The sequence below is a fragment of the Camelus bactrianus genome, chromosome 11, assembly GCF_048773025.1.
Source record: "Camelus bactrianus isolate YW-2024 breed Bactrian camel chromosome 11, ASM4877302v1, whole genome shotgun sequence".
Lineage (NCBI taxonomy): Eukaryota > Metazoa > Chordata > Mammalia > Artiodactyla > Camelidae > Camelus > Camelus bactrianus.
The window spans coordinates 14310769-14338006 of record NC_133549.1 but is presented as its reverse complement, the minus strand read 5'-3'; the positions used below and the strand labels follow the sequence as shown (position 1 = coordinate 14338006).

At 41.9% G+C, this 27238-nt stretch overlaps 1 protein-coding gene across 8 annotated transcripts in view; it reads right to left on the bottom strand.

The window, feature by feature from the left end:
• Positions 1-27238, bottom strand: part of RYR2 (ryanodine receptor 2) — a 543025-nt gene that overhangs the window by 149670 nt on the left and 366117 nt on the right. For all 8 annotated transcript variants that reach the window (XM_074373272.1, XM_074373273.1, XM_074373274.1 and 5 more), the window contains 12 exons: positions 22750-22855; positions 21247-21390; positions 19286-19559; positions 15297-15411; positions 13482-13614; positions 13174-13277; positions 10501-10636; positions 9769-9955; positions 8069-8171; positions 5400-5520; positions 1803-1972; positions 21-241 (listed from right to left, as the gene is read on the bottom strand). In XM_074373272.1, the coding sequence (XP_074229373.1) occupies positions 21-241; positions 1803-1972; positions 5400-5520; positions 8069-8171; positions 9769-9955; positions 10501-10636; positions 13174-13277; positions 13482-13614; positions 15297-15411; positions 19286-19559; positions 21247-21390; positions 22750-22855 (1814 nt within the window). The remainder of the gene's footprint in view (positions 1-20; positions 242-1802; positions 1973-5399; positions 5521-8068; positions 8172-9768; positions 9956-10500; positions 10637-13173; positions 13278-13481; positions 13615-15296; positions 15412-19285; positions 19560-21246; positions 21391-22749; positions 22856-27238) is intronic.

Below are 27238 nucleotides of genomic sequence, written 5' to 3'. Positions count from 1 at the left end.
GTCACTGCCCACTCACTTACCCACAAATGGAGAGCAGACACACTTCAATGGAGTCCCGCTGAGCTTTGGTAAGTGAACAGCCCTTAGAGAGTCTGTACACCGTGTGAAGTAAGGAGTCGATGAGCGAAGCGTGGTGCTCGGTGCCCGCAAACAGAGGAGCGCACCGGGTCAACAAGGGCAGCACAGCTGTGCAGAGGTACCGATTGAGGGCCAGGGCCATGTCTGTGGCGCTCAGGGCAGCCTGCAGGGAATGGGAGAGGAGACCGTCATCTGTGCCGCGCGGGATCAAAGGGATCAACGTGCTGACACGTAATTTCATGATCTAGAAAATAAAGATATGCCATATGGAAACGTACTCCTGTTATGGCATTTACTGTGGTTCATGTGCTTTTTTACTACTGAAAACAATCAATTTTCCATGGCTCATAAATAGATAAAAACAAATGAAAAATACCACAGGATATCACTTACATGTGAAAACTTAAAAAATGCCACAAATGAACTTATTTACAAAAGACAAAGAGACTCAGACATAGAAAACGAACTTATGGTTACCGAAGGGGAGGCGGGTGGAGGGATAAATTGGGAGTTTGGGATTAGCAGATACTAACTACTATATATAAAATAGGTAAACTACAGGGTCCTACTGTACAGCACAGGGAATTACATTCAATAACCTGTAGTAACCTATAATGAAAACAAACATGAAAAGGAATATATACGTGTGCGTGTATAACTGAATCACTATGCTGTACACCAGAAATTAACACACTGTAAATCAACTATACCTCAATTAAAAAAACGAATGAAGTAATACCTATCTCTTCAAAAAGGCCAAGAGGTTCATGTTCTAGAATAAACTATTAAGGGGAGGACGGATGAAAGATGAAGACACCCATGAGTTCAAAGAATGTGAGTGCCTTCCTGTCCCGGAGAGGCAAGAGAAAGAAGTTTATTCTCACAACAGATCTCAAATTCGTAAGTTCTTTCTGAAACCTATTTATCAATATTATTTGTATTTCTGTTCACGTCCATCAGCATCAATAATCAAAGGCTGACTGTCTTACTATGGCATCAACTATACTAACTGGGTTTAGAATTTCACACAAACACAACCAAAAAAGGAAAAATAAATTCAGTTTTATTTTGACTTCTCCTCTCATAGCTTTCATGAGGGAGCTATTGCCAACTCAAGATCTGATTTCCTCTGCCATTAAAAAGACTCATTTAACTGCAAATAAAAGGCGGTTTGATGATACCTCCCAGAATAACATTCAGAACTTCAGCTTGTTTTACAACGTCTCACATAGCAGAACAGTTACATGGATAATGGCAGATTCTCAATATGGGCCACTGGGTCCACTGGACAAATTTCAACCTATGTGCATGTTAACCCATGATGACACCAGGATGACACTGTAACTGGTATGACTCAGCAATTCCCAATAAACTTTCTTAATACTGTTCACTGCTTTTACTGAGAAGCACAATAGTTTATGTCGACGCAGAGGTGGACAGGAGCCTCTGTGACCTCCCACATTAGGGTGATATGAACATCTTATTGTCTTCCCTGGCACCTGGTCAGAATTCTCGTCTTACTCCTGAGATGGTCCATTTTCTCCACGATTCAGTGAATTCCTTGAGGATTTAGTCTATTTTATTTTCTGTTTACCCATTGCGTGCCTCAAAACGTAACAGTAAGTCAACAAACATTAGGTGACAATACATGAATGAACAAGTCGGTCGAGGCAAGGATATCATAAAGCAGAGATTGAAGAGTCAAAAGTTGTGGAAGTCATTACCGTGTCTAAAGAAGCAGCAGCCCGGAGATCTGGCAGAAAGCCAACCTCAAGAAGGTGGAGGAGGAAGTCTTGAACCTCAATTCCATAGACCCTGTCAAGGAACAAAACCATGGCTGCCTTGTGATCTGGGCAAAACCCCGCAGACATGTCAGGCTCCACCACATTCCCATCTAAAAGAGAGAAGGTGACATGCTGTTACTGGTCATGCCACTCATGACACTGATTACAAATGGCTATTTTCCAGCCCTCATGTTTTAAATACAGTCATCCCTTGAATGAGTTTCTGCACTCCTACTACCCACAAACAAGTGCTGAAAATTGGCTGAGGAAATACGGCACTGTCGCTTAAACCCAAGGTCATTTAAATGTCACGTGGGCATCCATCTGTTACCTGTGTCCGTGCTAAGGACACAGCACTGTGCCAGACAGCGAGGAGGAAACAAAAGGGCATCCCAAGTCCACGTGGTGGAAGTAGGAGTGAATACTGCAAAGCTCAAATGTAACGCAAGGTTTCACTCTTTTCAAAATGAGAGCCTCTTTAAGACCCTAATAAAACGCACGGACCCTGTTGGTAATTGTGGCCCATTTACACAAATATGGTTTAGACAGTTACAAAATGATGAAAAAGACTTTATGAACCAGTTTGACTTTCAAATGAAACACATTTCATTAGTCATAATAGCATTTAGCAACATATCAAACACATCCGGGAGTCGTACTATTTTCTCTATGAATAGTCAGTGCTTGCTGGTTATAGAGGTAAGAGACTTCCTTTGTGCAACCACAGTCACGTGGGGATCACGGACATGAAGAATTAGGAAATCACATGCCAATTTAAAATGCTGGGGAACGCACTTGTTTTCTGTCTGATCATGTGATAACTATGCCAACTGCCGCTGCTAACGCACTGGGAGAGTCTGCAAATACATCACAACATCTTTAACACTGATGTAATGTTAAGAAGGAAGGACCCAGGGAGAGGGGATACATGACCACACCCATCCTGAGAGAACAAATTCACATTCTTGTTTTCATTCCTAGTCAATGATTCAATTTGATATCTGAATCACAAAAATGAACGAATAACAATGTTTTAAAGGAAATTAAAGACTAATACTGAGTCACTTCCATTCCTTATAATTGTAAAGAATACACCTAATGTCGTCCTCCCTTTAACTGCAATGACAAGAACAATAACGCCTGTCACTTGTGCTGCTGTCAGGCACTGTGCTAGGCATGGAACAGACACACTCTCCCAGGCGTTCACAAGCACACTGTGCAGGTGGTATTATTATCCTCCTTTAACAGAAGATGACAACCGACCGTTAGGGAAGTTAAAGAACTTGTCCAAGTTGTATATCTAGTCATTGGCACAGTTAGATTTAAACTAAGTAAAACTGGATTTAAAATCCATCCAAAGGTAATTTAATTCTCAGATTAAATCAGCATGCTCCATTTTTCAACTAAAAATCTCTATGAAGTTCCAGCTCAATTTTCCTAAAAACCACATTATAGGTCATTTACAGTTGTAAGATTCTATTGTTTGAATATAGAGTGGGCCTAAGGGAATGATGAGCAACTCATCGATCTTAAAATACAGTTTGCTTTGTAGACACTTGTTCGTTTTAAGGGGGCCTGTGACCAGGGCTCCTGGATGTGCTGCTCCATCTCCACTCTGTCCTCAGGTGCACGGGGGCAGTAAAGCCAGGCACTGCCTCCTCTCAGACTTCGGGAGACTGGACTGAGTCGAGGGGGTAGCTGCATGGGCTTTACCCTGTGGTCCCCAAACTACGCATCCGTCCGCCTGAAACCACTGCCTCCAGCAGTCTGCCCAACCTGTCCGGGCCAAGAGCTGCAGGAGCAGGACACCTGCTTTCACACTAGATACCTGCCCCTTCAGCTTTCTCAGCTCCACCTTCTTTCATTATTATTTTGGGCTACCCTCTATTTCTGGGACAAGTATGATAAAAACATCTGAGAATGACCTTAGCTAGGACCGAGGGGCAGGGTACAAAATATTTAGAGACGAACTTCACATACTGAAATACAGGACATATCACAGCAATTATCACTGCTAACTGGTGATGCTTACAGGACCCAATGACCCGTCATTAAAACAAGAGGAGAAATATTTATGGTTTGAGTTTTAAAGCTGGTTTAACTGCATATCACAGCAAAATAAAAACATACGGGTTTCTGCCTACATTCTCCATAAACAGAAAAAGGTTAAAAAAATGCAGCAACTGCAGGAGGTCAGGGCTAGGAATAGTTCAGTGTAGAGTGCATGTTTAGCACTGGGTTCAATCCCCAGTACCACCGTTAAAAATAAATTAAAAAATAAATAAATTTTTTAATGCAGTAATTTAACAATGACCAATAGATTGCATTTAAAAAATTAACTTTAATTGTGATTGTGATAGTTCACCAAAAAAAAAAAAATCCCTTAAATCCCAGGGTAGACAATATACTGCATATTTATGACAAAAATATCATATGTTATTACAACACAATTAATTAGAACAGGAAAGAAACTAACTTGGAAAATCTAAAAGGCCAGTGAAGACAGACAGTTGCAGGAGGATGAGGTACACTGAGACTCTGGGGGCAATTCTGACAGGGACGTCTAAACACCCTTCTAGTCCTTGCTCTTGGTTCTCTGTTGTTACTAATTTTAACTGCAAAACTCAGCATTTATTTATTCCCTAATCTACATGTCACTGGCATGATTCTTATCTCTTTCCTTCGACTGTGAATTTTATGGCTCAGAATGTAGGGAAAGACAAGACATTCTAGTTCAGTAAATGAACATGAGTTAGAAGAGAGGTTTAGGGAGGTACATGAGGACAGTCTGCATTCACACAAGGAAAAGAAACTGTTTCTGGTGGGGAAGACGAAAAGCCAAGGGGCAGGTTTAACTCCAGCTTTCCCCAAACTGAGGACGAGCGCTGGGTTACGCTGGCTGCTGACGTGCCCTGCAGACATGGCTGCGCGGGCGGCACTCCTGAAACGGCACTGCATCCCGCCGGGCGAGCAGAGTCAGCCACTTCCGCTTACACAGCGGCCCCCTGCTCAAGACTTGAGGTTTTCAGAGCTAGTCTCCTCTGGGGCATAATTAACAGATGCAAACAGTCATAACACGCACTCCCTATCTAATCATGTTCTCTCCTAAAACCAGAAGGTTATATAAAAATGGATGTATGTAACAATATCCAATGAAGTCTTGAAAAGGGAACAAAAGTGACTGTGAAAGCTATCAGGAAGAGAGAACTGAGGCACTGCAGTCAAGAAGGACCGAGAAGACCAGGGAGCAAAGAACACTGGGAGAGAGACCGTAAGACAGCCGAAGTGCCTATTTCCTCTTCTCTGGAAATCGCCCGAAACGTCATGTGAAAAGAATTAAAATCTCATTGGAAACATAGCTGTTTGAAAACAATGAAAAAAAAAGCGTTTTATAAAATAATGTACTTTTATAGTTCATTTTTAAAAAGAAACTTCCGTAGTGTAACTGCGCGGCAGGGAAAGACAGCGTGAGTGCTGACGGCATTGTTTACAGCGTCCCTCACCCACGTCCTGACAGAGAACACAAGTTCGCCTTACCTTTGGCTACGGTCGGCATCTGGAAAGCGATGCTGATCACGCCCACCAAGTCTCCCAGTGGAATCAGGGATCTCAAAATAGACCTGATCCTGATGGCCTCTCCCTTCGCAGCGTGGATCAGCTGCAGGCAGAAAGGCAAAGGAACACAGAGTAACTCTGAGAAACCAATGTTCTGATTCCTTCTAGAAAACAAAGACAGTAATCCAAGTCTACAATAATCTCCTGTTAATTATACATATAAAGTTAGACCTCTTTCATAATAGAGTCACCAAATGACCCAGCAATTCCATTCCTGGGTATAAATCCAAAGAAAACAAACAAACAAAAAAAACTAATCCGAAAAGACACCTGCACCCCAACGTGCACAGCAGCACTATGTACAGCAGCCGAGACAGCGGGGCAAGCTCAGCGTCCATCTGCAGGTAAAGAACACACCCCTCCACAGGAATGCTGCTCTACTATTAAACAAAGAATGTAATTTTGCCATTTGCAACAACATGGACAGACCTGGAGGGCATTATCCTTAATGAAATAAGTCAGAGAAGGACAAATACTATATGATATCACTTCTATGTGGAATTCAAAAAATAAAACGAATGAATATAACACAAACAGAAACAGACTCACAGCTGCAGAGAACAAACCAGTGGCTTTCAGTGGAGAGAGGAAAGGTGGGAGCAGGAGAAGCGTAGGGAGCTAAGAGGTACAAACTATGATGTACGAAATAAATGAGACGCAAGGATGTATTGTACGGCACAGGGAACACAGCCAGCGTTCTATACTAACTGTAAACGGGTGTGATCTATAACAGCGCTGAATCACCACGTCGTACACGTGAAACTAACGTAATATTGGAAGTCAGTTATACTTTAATTTAAAAATTTTAAACTAAAAATAAAAAAATAAAGTTGAGCCTCTCTCAGAAATGGCTGTTTCAGGCTTACAGATGTTCACTGGCCCGCACAGCTCTCACTGACTTTGGCAAACGCCGAGGGGTTACAGGCTGCAGCCCAGGGCAGCGGGCGCACCCGTGAGCGCCGTAGTTTTATCCTCTTTGGGGTGTTGAAGTCCCTGAAGACTGTGATAAGTGTGTGAATGCTTGCCCCTCAAAATTCTACTTAAATACAATATAAGCTATTATTACAGTTGTCCATAACATGAACAGTAATGTGAAGGAAAAATTCTTATTTTTAGGCTCAGAATATACACTACTATTTATGACTGATTCAGCCTCTTCCTCGTTTTGTAATGAAATGTAACCGTGTCCATCTGTATCCCACCCCGAGGGTGGGTCTGTAACACGGGGAGACGGTGAAGCCGAGTCCTAACGGCCTTTTGGACCGTCCTGGGCTAATGCAGGACCTGCCACAGTTAAGGGTCTCAACCAGCCTCTGGACCACACGGGAGACTTCCTTCATCACAGGGCGTGAGACATAAGCAGCTTCTGAAACCTGGGAGGTCCTCAGTCAATGGCTGCTGAAGATGAATACATTTCAGAAGAGGCAAGGTGGTCCTTATTAAGTCACATAGTTGTTTTGCCCCTTAATACAACATAACAAAAATCTTCGATTTGTTAGCGTAATTTCTCTGTTGATTCCTTTGACCTTCCACTTTAACGGGAAAAGAACAAATACTGTGAGTTTTTGTCTGCCATCACCTCCAGCACACGCATTTCTGATAATATTCTCATCTATTGTGAAAACCTCACTGGCAGCAAGCTAGGTTGTTCTAAGAATCAGACTCCAGGTTTTCTAACATTCTAGTATTTCTTCATCCTCTGATTTCTCTCTGTTCACAACAAAAGATTACATCCAGAAAGGGGGAAAGGTGTGAGAGAAAAAGACAGAAACAAAGAAACAAAAAATCCCCAAAAACCCACACAGTCAAGGACAGGAGAAAGGTGGTAAGTTGTCACAGTCACCCTGGCTTCCCGCTCAGCGCTCAGCGCAGTTCAGAGGGTATTCTGCCTTCTCCCCCAGCTCTGGTCCCTGTGCTCCAGGCTCTGTTGCTTCCCAACAGAAGCTAATTGATCGTGGAGCTAATTTTACGGGCCCTGGCTATCAAGTTTTGAATGCACATAACAGAAGAAAAGAGAACAAAAGACAACAAAGAAGTAGAACGTCCCAGAATGCACGACAGAGTGAAAGTAAGTACTGCTCCACGAACTTCAACTTCATTCTGGTCAGAAAGTTTACAAAACGCGAACCAATAGGGTCTCAATAGCTCTTTCCCTTCCCCTAACCTGCTCCCCACTCCCATTCCCCCAAACAGGGGCCAGCCTGCAACAGCTCCCGCACTAGGACGAAGCACTGCCCAGGAAGGACTTCACTCCCGGCAGGGGCGGGGCTTTCCGCGTGCACTGGACAGGACAGGGCGTTGTCGAGGGAAACGATGTTCTTTCCTTCTTCAAGTGTGGGGAGGCTCATACGAGTGTCAGAGATATATTTGTACTGAACAGACTGTTCCATTAATGACTCATACCGAAATCTCATCTCCAGATAAACAACACATTTCCAGACAAACACTTGTTCAGCAATTAGGTTGCAGAGTTACTGTTTTAATGGAGCGTGAAGATGATCAGTTTTGGACGCTTTTGTGATCTCTGCCAGCCACGGACATCTTAACAGAGACAGAAGCCAGGGCCCTTGTTTCGGCCCTGGGGCACTCACGTGCATCTCCGGGGCACAACGCCCCAGCAGGTCGATCAGAGCCGAGTAGAAGGTCATGACGGCATTCCCCGTGTGGATTGTGTCCTCCTCCTCCTCTGGGTCACTTTCATGGGTTTTTCAAGAGAAACAGAAAAACAAACAGGGCAATAAAATGACATCAGCTTCATTACATACTTCTCAGAGGAAAGGGACCAGTATGGCAATGAATTCTGCTTCTTCCGACATGTTTCATATATGCGCTTAAATTATAGCCTGACATTTCTAAAAGAAAAGAAAAGCAGGTTAAAATGCGATTTGAGACTCTATCGCCAAGAACACATTAGTGGGAACTTTCACGTTAAAATTCCTTCCGAAGGAAAAAAGGGAATTGCTAATTTGATGGAGTCTGCTCATTTCTACTGACAGACAGGATATTAACAAAGAAAAACACTGATGGAAGGACTTGGTAAGTTGAGACTTCTTTCGCAAACAGCACACCTTCAGAGCCAGGGTGGCAAGGCTCTGTCATATAAGGTGACACATACAAGGCACCCAGGGCGGTGATTTGCCCAGAGTACTTCACACACGTGATTTCATTCACTCACCTCCCTCTCTACTCTACCCAACCTGCCCCCTCCCGAGTAATCGGATGTCTCCCTTCCCTTCTCTAAGAAAAACCCAAGTATTCCATCATCTCCTTGATGAGAGACAAATCTGGGTGGCCGAGGACGATTGTCATGCCTCCTTTGGTGGCCCGGCAGACAGCACCTCCACAGGACTCAGCTGTCTGCAGAGTGACAGCACAGCCTGGGGACAGTATTGTTCCTAGCATGTAAGGCTGTCCCCCAGGCCTTCAGATGCACACCGGCCCCTGTGGTACCTGACCAGCAATCTCTTGATGCATTTTCTACTACTTAGGGACACTAAGACATCCCTAGCTCCTGCGCGGCTGACTGACAAGTACGTAACATGCTCTAGGAGTGCTCCCAGCCTGGAACCCTGGCTCTGGCGTGGACAGAACATTTATACCTGGACTATCTGTGGAAGACCAAGGATTTGCAGGAGCTCATCTTTGCTTGGATTCTGTTATATCTTCACTAGTGGTGCTAGCAGTGTGGTCACAACGCCCCTAGCAGGACATTCACCTCCACCAATTTAAAAAAGTAAGAAGCAACTCGCCTGGATTAACTTACTGCTGGAAACGCGTATAACAACCACTCTATGGAGGAACGCAAGGCAGCGGCTGCCTCCCGTCACCAATACCTGGACAAAGCATTTTCCTCTACAGAATAACAACATCCCCTTTCCTGAGCTCCGCCAACACAGCAGTTTAGTTAAGACCCCATCCTCTTGCCAAGTCTCTTTCTCTCTGACTGTGGTCATGAGAACTCGTTCTAGTCAGCCTCCGGGCAAACGCTACTGCGACTTCAAAGGCCCACCTGCCACCGCCAGCAGTAACTCCCTCTGTTCACACAGCACGTCCCCTACAGCCTGCACTTCTTCCCACTAAATCCGCGCCATCTTCCCGAGGGCTCTCTGTTCATCCAGTGTCATCACCATAGCAACCTCCACCCATTCTTCCAAAACACATCTGATTTTCAAGGGGAGAAACCATGAGCACCGGAGGGTCACGCTGCAGTTAGGAGACTGCAAACTGTATCCTGCAAAACTTCAAGTCAAGCAGTGCGCTTTACTCCTAGGAGGGTATGTATTCAACCTACAGGGTTTTGCCGGAGCCGCTGGTCGGGGAGGGACCGTCACGAGAAGGGTCTCCGGCTATCTTGATGGCCTCTTCCATGGCTGCGAGCAGACCGTCCCCACCTTCCCCCCGCAGGGCGGGACCGAAGCACTCAGGCCTCCGGATGAGCAGTCTGACCACGACGTTGGCGTTCTCCTCCACACTCTCCCCTGACAGCAGACGGGGCAGGAGGAGACAAACGCTGATTACATGAAGACCTAAGCACACAGACGTGACACGAACTGCTTTGTGTTTAAAGGAAAATAACTAAAACCAAATAAGGTAGCAGCAGAGTCGGAGCTGAATCCAAATGACCAGCTTCTGTAAGACAACTAGTGAGACAGTGCATTTCTTTCTGTACACTTGAAATTTTCAAAGTAAAGAAAAGCATGACGGAGGCATGAATTATTCATTTCTGTCAACTTGTTATAGGAAATGAAGGTGTGATCCTAGCTATTATTAGAATCTAATTATAAAACAGCAAGAATGCAAGTGCCTAAAAATTTTAATTTAATAGTGAAAGCCCAGCATCACGATCAAAATAAATATTATCAAATATTTTATTACTGTGAAAAAAACTACTGGTTACAAAATGTTCAATTTCTTTACCCCCGTTTACTCCTCCACGGAAACGCTGGGACGCCTCACTATTTTACACGTCTGTTTTTATGCAGTTTCAGTAAGGACCTTAAAGACCCAAAGCAACCCATCCTACCGTTACAGAACACAGCAAATCTGAGAAAGTCGAGGTATCTCTCTCCTTCAACAGGATTCCAGCCGATGTCTGGATAGCCCTTCGACACCAACATCTGGCAGCTCTGCAGTCCACAGCCAGCCAGATAGCGGACCACCTACAACAAAGGGGGTGAGCGAAAGCATTACCGCCTTGTGAGAACTTAGATGCTGGCGCTAGACGTGCTAAATGGTATCCTCAAAGGATGGTTTAAAACAAATGCATCTATGCAAGTTCTTTTTAATATCATGACAATCGACAGGAACTTCCATTAGTAACACCTTAGAATTAAGAAATACTGATAAATCATAACCAAGTACTATCATAGTAAAAATGTATATGGACGAACTCCATGAAAGAAAACTATTCCTAAATTTCACATCACTTGAGACTTTTACCCACAGAAGTCATACTTGGTAAACCTCAAAAATGCTTAATGACCTCTGGCCCAGCATAAAACCTGAATCTGTCTGAGACAAAAGGGTATTTTAAAGAAGTGAATTACTTCCAAATTTTCGGATAATACTACCTTTCTGTATTCTTGAACACATTAAAATTTCTGCTTAGCTTTGCCTTTGAAAATATTCTGTCTTACGAGAATGCTGGTCCTTGGCAAGATTTCACAACAGAACCAGTTTTAAAAGAGATCCCTCACGGAGCCACTCCTGACGGCAGCGGGTCATTAGAGGAGCAACTTACCGAAGTTATACCCGGCTCAGTCCCAAGCTAGGTCAGTCTTAAAAACAAACAAATAATACAGCTAAAAATCTTTTACATCATCCTTACTGAGGTGTAATTTTTGTGTGATCAACTCAGTGAGCTCTGAGAGAGTCATCCCCCTGTAAGAGGGCCCGTAACCAAGCTGAGAACATGCCCCTCAGGCCCCGTGCCCTCTGCAGTCCACCCGTCCCTGCAAGCCTCAGCCGTGACAACCTGCCTCCTGCCACGACCAGCTAGCTTGTGTGTTCTAGGACACTGACACGTGCAGCTACCCAGTCTGGGTCTTTCCGGGCCTGCCTTCTTTAACTAGAATAATGATTTTGAGATTCATTTGCGCTGTAGCATGTGTCAGGACTACATTCATTTTTATAGCCTAAGAACAGTGTTCTTCTGCATCAGGAAATACCCCAGTTTTATTTATTCACCAGCTGATAAACATGTGAGTTGTCTCCAGTTTTTGGCTCAGATGAATAAAGCCATTAATCAGCATTCATGTACATGTCTTTGTGTGGACATTTAAGAGTGGAAAGGCTAGGTGTACACTGATGACAGATGCATGTTTAACTTATTGAAAAACTGCCAAACTATTTTCCAACTGACTTAACCACTTGTCATGCCGACAGCAGTAAGCAAGGGTTCTAGGTGCTCCACACCCTGCTCAGCGTTTGGCATTGTCTGCCTCTCAATATCAGCTGCCTTATCAGTGTGTAGATAATGAGCTCTCTGATTGTGTATGGGAGGAAGTCCCCTGGAGGTCAGGCAAAGATGCAGGGCTTCACAGTCCTTGACCAGCAGGTCAGAGGATTTGGGGAAGAGCTCACTTTTTCATGACTTCAGCAGCCATGCATTGAGTGCCCACCCAGTGCCAATGCTATTCTCGAGATGGGGACAAAGCAGTGAGCAACAGAGAAAACAATGCCCTGAACTCACTGGCCTTACATTACGGTAAGGAGTACGTTTTGAAAAATACATAAACATATAATGATTTTAGTAAAACATATTTATATTAAAATATAATTTTAAACCATAAATATTTAAACTATAGTATGGCCATGGAGGAGCTAAAAAGAAGGCGGCTGTGGAGCAATGACTGGAAGGATGTCTGGAGAAGAGCCGGGGGCTGTCTGACAGAATAATACTGCAAATAGAGAGAACAGCAAGTGCAAAGGCCCTGGGGCAGGAGCATACCCAGTAAGCTCCAGCGACAGCAAGCAAGGGGTCCAGTGTGGCTGGAGCAAAAAGAGAGACCAGGAGAGCTGCAGGACATGAAATAAGACTGATTATGTGAAATCGTATGGGGTATGAGCTATTACAATGCCTTTAGTTTTTGCTCAAAGTGAGATAGGAAGCCTTTGGAGAGTTGTGAGCAGAGGATTAATATGATCCTTTCAAGAGGTTCCCTCTGGCTGCTAAGTGGGGGAGCAAGGGAGAGATCCAGAAGACCACTTAGAATGCAACTGCAATTAAAATGTGGGGAAACACCTATATTTTGGCCAACATATATGTGGTTTAATATACTTAGAGTGCATGGCCTTTTGTATGTCACTGATACCTTGCACTGTAATATGCAAACTTCTGAGTAATATAAATTGTACATATAAGATGCTGAAACAACCTTTTAACAAACTGAAACTGGTATAATTAAAGCAACAGTGACAGCAGATTACAATGAGAAGACAAAAACACAAGTATGGAGAGAGCTGATTCTCTTTCTGAAAAATAACTCGTGATCAGAGGAAATACCTTATCTCCTATTTCTTGTTCTTTGCAGCTTACAACTATAACGTTATGCATGTGACAAATGTGTAACACACAGTGTATGTTGTAATTGTAGCAGTGTAACAGCAACCACAGTACAGTTATATTTAAATACCGTGAGAAACAGCTATGAACAAGTGTGACCCACACGAACACCCGGGGCAGCAGTGCCGCTACCTTTTCCAGATCTGGCTCCCGCAGAGCCAGGGCGAGCTCATTATTATCCATCACCGAGGCTGCGGCCACATCCAGCGGCGTTGACCCTCTCATAGCTGGTGAGGCTGTTAGTTGAAACAAAGATGAATCAAAACTTGACTCGTGCTGCCATCTATGAATTCCAGCTAAGAGCACACTCTCACTGGAATTTACTTCCTAAATGCAGTGCATAGTGCACTGCTCCAAATGCATTTACGTTAACGTTTAATTTTTAAGTGTAATACGTGTATTTCTTTTATCTTAAAGATTGAATGAAGAAGTTCACTCACCGAGACCAACACTGCTGTTCTCCAGTAAGTAACTGAGATGATCAAACATGGCTTTCTGATTCTGCCTGCTTATACGACAGAAGTAACAGAGAAAACGGCAGCAGTTGGCCACCATCTTGGGAAAAGTGATTTCCTACAGAAAGAGCACTTAGTTAGCTGTGAAAGCAAACGACCTTCAGAAAATTGAGTCCAGAAGTTGAAGTCCCGATCACATTGCCAATCCACATGTGCCCATGTCTGCCAAGCCTTGGGTATGGGAGACCTCCAAATGTCCAGACTTTGATTCACCCAGTCCTGGAGCGACCAAGAATCAAGCGTGGCACTGTTTTAGAAACCTCACTGCCATGGATGGGTTGATCTGGAATTAATCTGCAGCCCCAGGTCTCAAAGGGGCATGAGCCTGGTTTAGGAATGAGGTAGGCTCCATTGTGGCTTCTGACTACCACTACCACTACACCACTCCTGACTAACACTACCACTGTGCTTCCTTGGGAAATGATGCAGCCACACTGACTATGCTCTGTAGACTTGGAATAAGATGGATAGCACTGACTCCAGGTAAAGGAGAGAGAGTTCAGTGAAACAGTTTGTGAAAAATACCCAGCTTACTATTTGGAACCACCTAATCTGATGTTCTTCTCGTCAGTGTTGTTGTTAAGACTGCAGGAACTGACATCTTCCCTGACTGGCACGTGACCTGTCTCCTGTGATGAACACCCTCACCGGAAGGTCTGCCTGGTGGCCCCACCAAACACAACTTCCCTGAGACCCAAATCTTATCTGAGTATGTCGCAGATGATCCCCAAGGACTCCAAGTCCTTCTTAAACAGAATATTTTATAAATATCTTTGTAAGTCTCACTGGTAAACTGAACATGAGAAATATGGACTCATTTCTGTTCTGAAAAATATATTTAAAAATTTCCAAAAAAAAGGGAAACATTTTGAAAATAAGAGGTCATGAAATTATACTGTTTTACATGAAGTTATTTGTTATATTACTCTATTCATCTGGTCTTGAAGAACTTTATTTTAAATTTTAATCACTTAAAAATTCACTTTAGACTCTTAGAATAAATACTATAGAGCATCTCCTTAAAATCTTGGTCTAGATCAAGAATTTAGCAGAACCAACTGTCGTCTGAAACAAGAGAGTGTTTAGATCTGAGGGGCATTGTTTGTGTTAAGGACTTCTAATATGATGGAAGTGGATTTATAATTCAAAATTTTACAAAATTAGCATAGTATTAACTTTAAAAGTTTCTCAACATCCGCTAAATATAAATAATTTAGGAGATAGCAAATTTCATGGCATAAGAAAAACTATTATCAGTATCAAAGAGAAAAACAGTCAGCCCTCTGTATCTGTGGGTGCCACATCTGCAGATTCAACAAAAAAACAATTGCAGAAACTTCTGAAAGGCAAAACCTGGATTCGCTATGTGCCAGCGACAGTTTACAGAGCATTTACATTGTATTAGGTATCGTAAGTGGTCTAGTGACGATTTAAAGTGTATGGGCGGGTGTGCATAGGTTATATGCAAATACTCCACCATTTTATCTAAGGGACTTGAGCATCCTTGGATTTCAGTTTCTGCAGGAAGATCTGCACCCAGCCTCCTGCGGATACTGGTGGATGACTGCAGAAACATTTCCACCTCTCAATTTGTAAGATTTTATTTGTTTTTTTTTCAAAGGGTGTTCTTTAAAACATAGTCCTATGAGGACTTAAGAAATTCTCATTAAGAACATGCAGTGCATTTGCTCCAGGAAGTTACAATAAACAGCATCCCAAGAGTCAAAGGGCCTCCCTTACCTTGGACTCTCCGCCTCCAAGGACGTTCACCATGACCTCCATCACTGTCTCGTGCATCCCAAGCGCCCTCATGAGATTAGGGTGCTGGTAGAATACTTTATTATTCATGATATCCCTAGAAAGGACAGCACAGGTATGAGTGGGACACAGAAGCCAGAGGAAAATTTAAATAAGAATTTGTCTGAGATCATGATGAATCTTCTGGAAATAATTACTGGCATGTATGGGAAAGTAAGAGCAGTCAAGTTATGGCATAAAAGTTAATAAGCACAATTGAGTTCTCCTCAGAAATACTGACAGCCAAAAATAGTATACAAGTTGTCTATTCTTTTCAATTGTAAGAAATACACTAAATATGTAAACATTCATTTTTATGAAATAGAGTTTTGGACGCATCATTCCTAATTTTATGGATATTAAAATTCTACCTTATTTTGTTCAACCTTATTTTGTATAGAAATATGAAGCAGTGTTACACCATGTTTTTATGAAAATTCCTATATAAATAATTGTATCAGTATCTCTGCTTTTCATATATGCTGTTTTAGTACAATAGTCATTATTTGTATATTTAATAATAGTAGTGTTATTTCCTGCTACATTTATGTTATCATTCTGGTGAAATGCTTTTAAAGGATACATATTCTTCAAGAGGAACTGAATACATATGAAGTCCAGGTACAAGTAATCCAATGCATTAAACTGAACATTTAATTTAAAGAAACAGCAGCAGATGATACCCAGAGTGTTTTATATTATTATTATTGCATTACATATTATCACATGTATGTAAAAGTACCCCTAAGGATTTTTTTAAAAAAGATTTTTAGTTGGTTGCGGTTTTATCATTGTTTTAATTTTTCCCCTTAACGAAGGCACTGAGGATTGAACCCAAGACCTCATGCAAGCCAAGCACACACTACCACCGAGCTATACCCCCCACCCCCGAATAAGGATCTTAATGTTTAGCAGTCATTGCAAATAAAGAGCTCTGTGGATTTTTATTTTAGCAAACCATGCAGAACCATAGCACGACTATAATGTAAAACCTGCAAGAAACCTGAGACTTCCTCTTTGGATCTGACTACCTTGAGTCACTTACCTATTCATTCAGTCATATGCTAACTTTTACTTGCTCCAGCCATATCAAGAAAGTGTAATATGATTCTTGTATAATTTTTTCTTCTCTTTTTTTAGTTTTAATTTAGTTTAAATATTTAATTTTCCACTTTTAATTTAGTTCAGTTTGGTTCTGTAGTAATGAAGAGAGCTTTCACGTAGCACAACTCAGAAAAATGACATGGGGGCCCAGGGCTAATACAGGTCTCATCTACTTCATGCAAGGACAGAGAAGGTAAAGAAAGGCGTCCTCTGGTTCCTGTCAGACAGCAGCATGTTCAGCAAGAGAACCTCCAACTCTCAAACCACAGATGTAATCATGAGATTTGTTCTCCTGTTAATGCAAATCCTTTTGCATGACCTAACTTTGGAAAGCATTTAATTGAAAAATCTCGTTTGCCTTTAGTTCTAGGTCAATTAAGTGGATTTATAATTCTACCAACCAAAGGCAGGCTGTCACTTACTAAATGTGTCATTTGGGGACATTGCTAATACCACAAAAAAGTAACATTTTATCTTGTTTCATAATCACTTTGAGTTTCACCCCCTCTGTGCAATTTAGATGTCAGCAGCACGTATTGCTGTTGTACGGTCATTTAAGAAGGAAAGCGTTCGCCATCTCCCGGAAGCCTTCCTTTCTCATTCGATTAATTAAGATCACTTCTCATGAGAGGCCTCCTTGGGTTAGAGTTAAGAGCTGGTATTCCAGAACCAGGCTCACGCCAAGACAATTAAGTGAAGGACACAAAGCGAGCACTGCTGTCTGTGCAGGCTTTCTGCTGTCCCTCTCCGTCCCGTCAGCATGCTGGTTTTTACTGTGCAATCACTGTGATGATGTTTGGAATATAACCTTCCAGCTTATTTGTATGGTTTCAAATACATAACAGGCCCACGGACAATACGTAGTATTGTGTTCTGAATTTAAAATATGCATAAACGATACCACACAATCTGAGTCTTTAAATGCTTTGCTTTTTTCGTCTCAGATTTTTTTTTTTTTTTTTTTTTTTTTGCCAAAGAAAACACTGAATTGTTTTTCAAAGAACCAACTCTGGACTCTGGGTTTCTTCAACCCTTTTTATGGTTTCTTTGTGTTTTACTTTATCTATGTTATCTTCATTGTCTCCTCTTTTATCTGTTATTTATATAAGTATATTAGCTTCTGTGGGGGAGCTGAATATTTCTCTTTTACATCACTTTTCAACATTCTACATTTCAAATTTTTACATCCTTATGTTTAGGTATTTTTTCTTGCAAATATCATGTAGCCTAATTTAAGCTTTTATATTTCTCTGGTATATTAATTCCCTCATGTTTTCATATCCCCCGATCGTGAAAGCTGGTTGATGATTGCTTAGGTACACGCATATGTGCACCAGTAATACACTCACTAAAACTAACCACTCCCATTCTTTTGAATTCCATTTTCTTTTTCCGAATGTACAGCCTTTAGAAGGTCTTTCTGTGAGACACTGTAAATGAACATGCTGAGATATCTTCGCTTTGCCCTCACCCTTGAATACAGGATATAAACCCCAATATTCAAACCCACATAAAGCAGAAGCTCATTTCACTGAAATCTCAGCTGAGTAACATGTTCTGAATTGACGGGCATTTTCTGTTAGAACTCTGTGAGAGCTCACTGAGTTACGATCTCTAGTTCTGCTGCTGAGAATTCTTAATATTGCTTCTTTGCAAGTATGCTGGCTTCTCTCTCTACCTGCTTTCAAAACATTCTATTTATCCTTGGTTTTATGCAGTTTCAATACAGTATATCCAGTGGTGATATGAAACTGTTTTTAGGAATCTGTGAATTCATGTTTTTCTTCAATTCTGAAAAACTCAAGCCAATTGCTCTTCAAAGCCCCCATTCTGTAGGTCAGCTACTCCGTCCTCCACTGGCCCTTCTCAGGCCGGCGACCAGGCCCCCGACCTCCTTCCCTCTCAGGGCCCCGTCACTACTTCCTCAGACCCGGGCTTCAGTCTGTTACCCTCCTCAGCAATTATCTAGCTATACTCCAATGCATTCACTGCTTTTAATGTCAATGATTATATTTTTCATTTCTGGAACTACTATCTGGATATTTTTCAAATCCTCATGGACTTTTTGTGTGTCTTATTTTTGGGGATTTGATTTATTCCTTTAAGTACAGCAACTTTACGTTCTCCCTCTGGCATCCTGTTATCTTACATTCCTGGGGGAGGTGCTCTAACTCCACTGTTTATTGGACCCGCAGACCTTTGCCTAGGGTGGGTCGTGTCCTTACGTGCTTTACGATTGTTGACTGTGGGCTGATCTTGGGGTAGCATGTAGGTTTTTCCTGCAAGAATTCAGTGACTTGAGTTGAGAAAGCATATGTTAATTTCTCAGCTTGGGGATCCTCAGACGACGTAGGAAGCATAAATGTTAGCTGTGGAATCCCCTAGAACCACAGCCTTGGATGCTGAACTCTCAGAACAGTTGTTTTCTCCCCCATTCTTTTCTCAAGGCCCAGGAGATACAGACAAATTTCCTTATTATTTCCTGCTGGTGAATGTTTGTCCCCCCACGAATTTTCATGTGTTTTTATTCATCTGTATTTTTATACGTGATCGCACATTACTGAGAAATTAATTTAAAAAACAAAATCTAAGACATTTGCTGTGAATCATAGCCACCTTAGCACCTAATTGTAGTATCAGTCAAGTTTTGTCATTGAGCCATTTTTCTATTTAGCTTTACAGCATAATCTCTAGAAAAACGACAACCTAATTGAATGACCATACAGTCTAGACCGTGTATCTGTGCTAACGCCCCTAACTGTCACAGGGACAAATCATCAGAGAGGAGACGCTTAGAAGGCAGTGGTTGCAGCAGGTAAACAACTTACCCCAATCCGCGGATCATGAGCTTCTCTTCTTCTTTTCCCATTCTCACGCTCAGCAGAGAGCGAATCTGACCAAGAGATGCCAGCAGGTTGATGGTGTCCTCGACGGAAACGCTGTTGATAGTGTAGGTCTTGGGCAGAGCACGAACCAGACCCCCAATGCCGTCATACTGTCGGTGGAGCAGCACAAACATGGCCCTCACCAGCTCAGGGTCTTCGATGACAGACTCTTGGGCCCAGCGGACCATGGTCTCGGATATCAGCTGCTGCAGAGTGGCTGCAAAGGAATCACGGACACTTCTTTAAAAAGGAAGTAACAGGATAAAGCAGTTGGGCATTTCGAATGCCCATCTCAGACCTCCAAACTGGTCTCTACGTTTGCACTGGAACTGAAAAGACTAGGGGTAGTTTTGGGAAAAAAACACAAAAATCTTCATTTAAACTTTTGTCTGTCAAAAAAAGATGAGTTACAGACGTGCAAGGATAAAAATAAGCAAACTTTTCTCTAAAAACTATTGTTATAATTAAGGAATTTAGGCTGCTTCAAAATTGTAGCCACTTCTGCAAAACTACCGCTGGCAGTCCAGAGGGCAATCGGCGAGCTGTCCTGCTCCTTTTACTTTTACTTACTTTGTTCCCTTATTTTTGTCCCAGGAGACCTGACGTAATTCACCCTTATAAAGGTCAGCCACGGGATAGGCACTCAAGGGGCCATCTCTTTATCCAACTGTCTCCTCATCTGAGTCATCTGTAGCAGTGACTTCAGGAAATTATATTTTTACTTCAATTTGGACCCCTAACTGTCACTTAAATGACCTCAAAAGGATCTGACTGTGAAGCGGTATTAAGCTGGAAAGTTATCCCAGACAGAGGCGGTGGCTAGCAACATGACACGTGGTGTACACTGCCGTACGCTTAAAAGCAACAAAACTTCCAAACCTCATAAAACACAAGGTAAAGTTATCACAGCTCAGCAGGGGTGATGGGGTGACGGGCCCAGGGGCTTCGTTCCTGTCACTAATACACTGGCTGATTTCTGAAAGGACTATTCAACCTGTTTTAATCTACACATTATTAAAGGAAAAATAAAAACTACCAGTTTTAACCAAATACAAAATTTAGATAAGATGTCAATATACTTCCACATGTCTCAAAGCCATGTTGTCATTTTCAACAGGTCAAATCATAAACCTGATGATGGTAAAAAGTGATTCGCAAGAAAGTCTGAACTCTGGTTGTGGAGAAGATCTGACTCAAATTTGGTTGTGATACTGAAGAATTAGCTTAGAAGTAACTGTAAGTAAGTGGGAAAAAACCCACAAAATGTTTGTGAGTTTATTTTTTTTCTTTCATTAAAAGCTGTTAATAAACCAACACTGCATCTTGAATGAACAGTCTCAGAAGTGAGACAGGAGGTCAGCTGGCCTCCAGACCTACTTCGAGGCCCCTCTGGAGGAGCGCGCTGTCTGAGAGGCCCAGCGCCCCTGTGTGCTTATTTGGTTTCAGAGAATCAACTGTTACCTTTCAGTTAAACAGGACACAGATGAATCAGAAATGCTTAAGACTTGAGAAAATGTTTCACAACCAAAATATAGTTACAGACAATATCTAAATTTTTAGGGAAGGTTTAACTTGATCGCAAGAACATTTGAAAATCAAGAGCATAACATTTAGACATGAAGGCTCAGTTACTCGCTTCGTGCTTTCTCCTGACAGACTTTGATCCAGTACCTAAAGTTTTAGTTCTCTCGGGGCCTGTCCACCCTTCCAATGCAGCCATCCCTCAGCCTGCTCCTACAGTCTGACACTGTCTCCTTCTGGTGGCTATAGGCCTCTCCCTAAGAGTCTGATTCTTGGAAGCTGCAAACTCAGTTCTCTCACTGGCTCATCTAGTACAATACTCATTCAAACGATGAACTGCTGTCTGCGGCTGGGTCACTTTGGCAGTGCCCTTCACAGCTTACACGACTTCTTGGCGGCACTCTCAACTGGCTTTTCGGCTTGCTTCTTCTTCAGGTATGTCACCTTTTCCACCAAGGACAGCAGGCGTCCTCTAATCGTTAAATCACTGTTTCCATCCAGAGACCCGTCTTCATCCAGCTCAATTCCTAGTTGAAGAAAACAGAGGGAAAGAAAAGAAGGAAAAATAATATTGAGAGAAATATATTTAGGAGAAATAATTCTCGGGTTTTGCAATGTTTTCCATTCACAGCTTAAAGCAAGGCCGCCATGTCTAAAACAGCAGATGACGCTGAGTGAAGCAATCTTGCCCCCTGGCCTCACAGGCAAGAGTCACTCATTGCTGCCTTTTCCTTCTTTCTCTGTTTCCCCTGTCCTTGTGGGATCAGGGCTCTCAGCAGGTGGTACAAAACATAAAGCCAAGCAGAGGGTGAAAAGACTCTCTTAAGAGTCAAAACCAGTTCTGCTACTGGGGCTGACCCTCCGGCCTCTCTGGCTTTGTGTGCTGTCTGGACCTACAGCTCTGCCCTGCCTAAAACCCCCCTGGTCTTTTATCCTCCTCACTTGCCTCCAAGAGCGTCAGTGGTATTCTAGTAAGTTGAGAGACAGAGAGAACAGGTATAATTAGGTACCCTAAAGGAAGGCTTTATGTTTGAAGCAATAATTCTACCATTTTAGAGTATCCTTTTATTTATAGAATACATATTAATGTATGTATACATATACATACAAATACGTACATATGGTATCTATCTATATATAGACACATGTGTAGTGCAACTCCCTGGCAGTCATTTAGTGGTCCCTCATTTGTAAATTGGATTAATATACTTTACTACTCATTAAAATAAAGTAAAAATAATATCATTAGTGCCATACATATACACCACTTAAGGAACAGGTGATTCGTTTTCTTTCACTGAAACACAGACTTATCCACACCACTGTGTAAAGAGAGGAAGAGTCACACATTCAGAACATTCAATCAATTCCATTTTAAAAGTTCTTAGACTGAAAAGAAGGGAGAATCCCCTTAACAGATTTGGGCTCCTGACATATGACTTAATACAGGAGTTCCCTGGGCATCAATTAATTTCAAAAGACACAGGCTGGATTTCCTAGGCCGGTCCAAAAAGGTGGCCCCCAACCGGTTTACATACAACTGTTCTGTGATCAAATTTCTTTAGGCTAAATCAACTTAACACTCCCCTCTCTTCCCAAAGCCCTTGGTAACATGTCCCCATTCCCCCTGCTACTGAGAGAAGGAGGAAAAGAGAGAAAGGATCCTGGTCGTCTTCTGCTTGGTCTTAATGCCTTTCTGCTCTCTCTAGCCTCACGCCTTCCCACATTGGGTCAGTTAACCATTTGCCATAATAAATATTCTTAGATGAGCTCCCAACAGGCACTGTGTATATTTGTGAACTTGTTTACATATACACTCACTTTTGTACCAGTATGTGTACTAAAAATATGCATTTAGTAAGGGTTGTAAGTCAAGAAGACCTTACCACAATGCGTCATCAAATCTTCATGAAAATCCAAGAGCTGGTCTCGGATTTCTTCAGGACATGGACATTCGCTTTTGTCATCCTTAAAATTGAGAAGCATATTGATCTGAAAGTTTGGAAAAACAAAAGAAGAAGAACTAGAGTAAAAGAAAAGTGAATTCAGGAACAGCAAAAAAGATCATAAAAACCAAAGATGTTCAAAATCTCTTTCTGAGTGTCCACAGAGTGTTGCCCACTGGATGAAAAATCATTATCCCTCAATCCAACAAATACCCCAAAATAAATCAAATCATTCCAAGCTCAGCTGAGAAAGTCACATCATTTGCTTCTTCGTTCTCAATTCCACAACATGTCAAATCTTTGTACACTCAGCCTTCTTAAATCAACCAAGATCTAAATCTTATTTTTAAAATTTTACTATGCTTCTCCTAGATTTTCATTTTTCCTTAGCTAATTTCCATGCTTTATTGAACATTTTAAAGAACTATTTTTTTAGAAGGATACAGCAAAGAAGAAAAACCAAACATAATTAAAGACTAAATAATGGATAACTATACTTTTTCTAACATTAATGGTTCAATTAAACAAACTGCAAGAAACTTTCTTCCACATGTTTCAGTTTTAGATACAATAATATTGTTTATGAATGAAGAAAAGCCTGTTCCATAATTTTCTTTTAAGAAACAATTCTAAGCTTTCTTTTTAGAGAACTGTATGTGAAACTTCGTTAAACTAGTATTTTAAGAAAACTGTAGATTCATATTCTATTGTAAGGAATAACACAAAGAGATTCGGGTGTACCCTTTACCCAGTTTCCCCCAATGGTGACACCTTGCAAAACAGTAGCACAGAATCACAGCCAGGGTATGGACAGTGACACAGTCAAAACAGGGAACGACTCCAGCACCCAGGACCCTCCTGCTACCCTTTTACAACCACAGCCACTTCCCTCTTGCCTGCCCTTCATCCCTAACTCCTGTCAGCCACTAATCTGTTCTGTTTCTCTATTACTGGCATTTCAAGACCACTATACGAACAGAATCATGCAGTAAACACAAATGCACTCCCTTATGATCCTTCTGACAACTGCAGGATCTGTAGTGTAGCTCGTTTTATTCCTGATTTGGTAATTTGTGTCTTCTCTCCTTTTTCCTTTGTCAGTCTCTTTAGAGTTTTGTTGATTTTACCAGTATTTTTAAATAAGCAGCTTTTGGAGTCACTGATTTTTTAAATTGCCCTGTTTCAGGCTGCACTTATTTCTGCTCTGTTCTGTGCTACTGGTTTCCTTCTGCTTGTTTTGGGTTTATTTTGCTCCTTTTCTAAATCCTTGTGACGGCAGCTTAGATCATCGCTTTGAGTCTTGTTCTCTTTTTAAACGTAAGTATTCAGTGCAATAAATTTCCCTCTCACACAGCTTTGGCTGTTTCCACAAATTCTGATATGTGATATTTTCATTTTCTTTCAATTCAGTGTATTTTCAATTTCTCTTGCGACCCCTCCTGGAACGGTGTATAACACAGACGTACACTACTTGGTCTCCAAGTACTTGGAGATTTTCCTGTTATCTTTCTGTTACTGATTTCTAATCTGACTCCACTGTGGTCAGAAAAAACATTATGTATGAAAAAACTCAATCTTTTACATTTGTTGAGGTTGTTTTATGACTCAGGATATAGTTCATCTTTGTACATGTTCCACGGGCACTTGGAAAAAGTGTGTGTTCTGTTACTGGGAGGTGTGTCCCACAAACATCCGAAGATTCTGCTTGCTGATGACAGTTCTGTGTTCTCCTACATGCGTGCTGATCCTGTCCAGCTTTTCTTTCAAATATTGAGAGAGGGGTGTTGAAGCCTCCGACTATGACTGTGCGTTCGTCTCTTCCTCCTTTCGGTTCTATCTGTGTTGAGCTCACATGCTTGCAGCTCTCTCGTCTGGCACATCCACATTTGTCTCTTTGGTGGATTCACCTTGTACCCCTGTATAATGTTCCTGTCTGTCTCTGACAATTTTCTTTGCTCTGATACAGTCACTCTTACTTTCTTTTGATTAATTTTTCATGACACATCTTTTATCATCCTTCTACTTTCAACGTATCTACAGCATTACATTTTTAAGTGAGTTTCCTGTAGAGAGCATATAGTTAGGTCAAGTTTTTAAAACTCACCCTGTCAATCTCTGTCTTTTACTTGGTGTATCTGGATTATTTATCTTCATGAATTTACTGTTTAACGCTATGATTTAAGTCTACCATTTTACTCGTTTTCTGTTTGTTCTCTCTGATTTATTTTTCACAATGCACTGTGAGTTCCTTGAACTGTTTTTAGGATTCCATTTTGAATTATCCATGGTATTTTCAGTGGACCTCTTTGCACAGCTGTTTCAGCGGTTGCCCTGGATATTATATATACTTAATTTTCATCTCAGTCTACTGGTATCAACATTTTACCAGTTTAAATGAAGTATAGAAACAGTAGTTTCCTTTATGTCCCTTATTCTCCATTTAAAACACAGCTGCCTTACATATTTGCTATGCATACATTTAGAACACATTAGACAGTTACTATTTTTGCTTTGTCCACCAAACAGAATTTAGAAAACTCAAGAGGAGAAGGAAATTGCATTAAGTAGAGTCGTATTTTATACTTTGTGTTGTCCTTTCTTCCTTCCTGATCTTCAAAATGTTCTTCTTTTGTCATTTTCTTTCTATTTAAAGAACTTCCTTTAGGCATTCTTTCGGAGTGATCAAATTCTGGTAGCTTTCCTTCATTTGAGAAAGTGCTGGTGTTCCCGTCATTCGTGAAGGGCATTTTCACTGCATGTGGAATGCAGGCTGGACAGGGCCTTCCCTTCAGCACCTGAAGGGCGCTGTGCCGCCTCCTTCTGGCTTCTGTCTTTCTGAGGAGAACCCTTGCCACTCACATTGTCTTTCCTGCATGGGTGTCATTTCTGTCTCAGTGATTTCAAGACTTCTTTCTGTATCTTTAGGTTTCACAAGTTTGACTGTGATACGTCTTGATTTAGATTTTGAGGGTATCCTGTTCAGGGTTTACTCAGTTTTTAGAATCTCTTTCTTTACATCTTTTGTCAAAATTCAAAGGTTTTCAACCATTATTTTTTCAGTTCACTCCCTCTCCTATCCCTCTGGAAATCCAAGACCACGAATGTTAGCTCTTTTGCTGTATTTGCACTGGTCCCTGAGGCACTTTTTGTTTCACTCTGTTTTCTGTTTTTTAGGCTGGGTAATTTCTACTGTTCTCTCTTCAGTTCAGTGATTCTCTTCTCTGTCCCCACCATTCTGCTGTTAAATCCATCCATGGGAGGTTTTTATTCTGGATACTATATTTTCAGTTCTAAAATCTCCATTTGGTTCTTCTTTATGTCATAGATAGATAGATAAGATAGTTTTGTTTTGCTGCAACTCTCTCTCTCTCTGTCTTTTTTTGTCATCTCAGAGTTGGTATCTTTTGGTTACCTGGACATTTTCGATATTATGTTATGAGACTTTGGTTCTTATTTAAACTTCTGGCTTCTTCTGACACCACCAAGCCAGAGAGGGGCTTGGGTGCCTCCTTACCGCCAGGTGGAGTGGAAGTCCATTTCTCCACCTGATGTCTGTGAAGGAGAGAGAAGACCTTGTTCCTGCTGGGAGAGGCTGGGAGATCCAGTTCCCCACAGGACGTGAACTCATATACAGCCCGGACTGGGAAAGGTAAGAGTGCCTTGGTACTTACCCCACCCTGGCCTCTACTGACACTTTGGAGGCGGTAGGCCTCATTCGCACCAGTGGGGACAGAGCCCCAGCTCCCTCCAGTCCCAGCCTGGTCAGAGTAGAGGTCTAAGCTCCCCATTCAGTGTCTGCTGGTTTGAGAAGGGAGTAGGGCACAGGGTTACTGTGGCGTTGGTTGGAGTCCTATGGTCAATACCTAAAAGTTTTGTCTTGCTAGAAAAACAGACAGCTTTTCCACTCCTTTGGCTGGATGGAGAAGGCGCTTGGAGAGCTTTTTTTGTCTATGCCCATTGGCATTTCTGGCGTTTCTGGGTTGCCGGCTTTGTTAGCTCCAAGTCTGCGACAGATGAGGCAAAAAGAAAACCCGGGAACTCACCACCGCATCATCCCTTGGGTGCTGAGTCCCGCAGCCAGTCTTCCTTCTCCCTATCTTTCAGTCTTCTGCTGTTGTCTTTTATGTAATGTCCCGGGTTACAGGTGGACTTAGAAGGAACAACAGGAAAGGCACATGTACTCCACCTTTCCAGAAGCAGAAGTCTCCCAAGAGCAGTTTAACAAATGGAGTTCACCTGGGAGAGGCTGGACTTATTCTCTGCTCAATAAATGTTTGTATCAGTAAACAAAATTCCATGTCCCTTCCCTCAAAGCAATTACACTCTGGTGAGAAAAAAATAAATTCTGCAATTAGTTCCTAAATGCTTTCATTCAAAGGCATCTTGGATACGGAGGGAAGGCACAGTCAGATACTGAAGACGAGCTCCG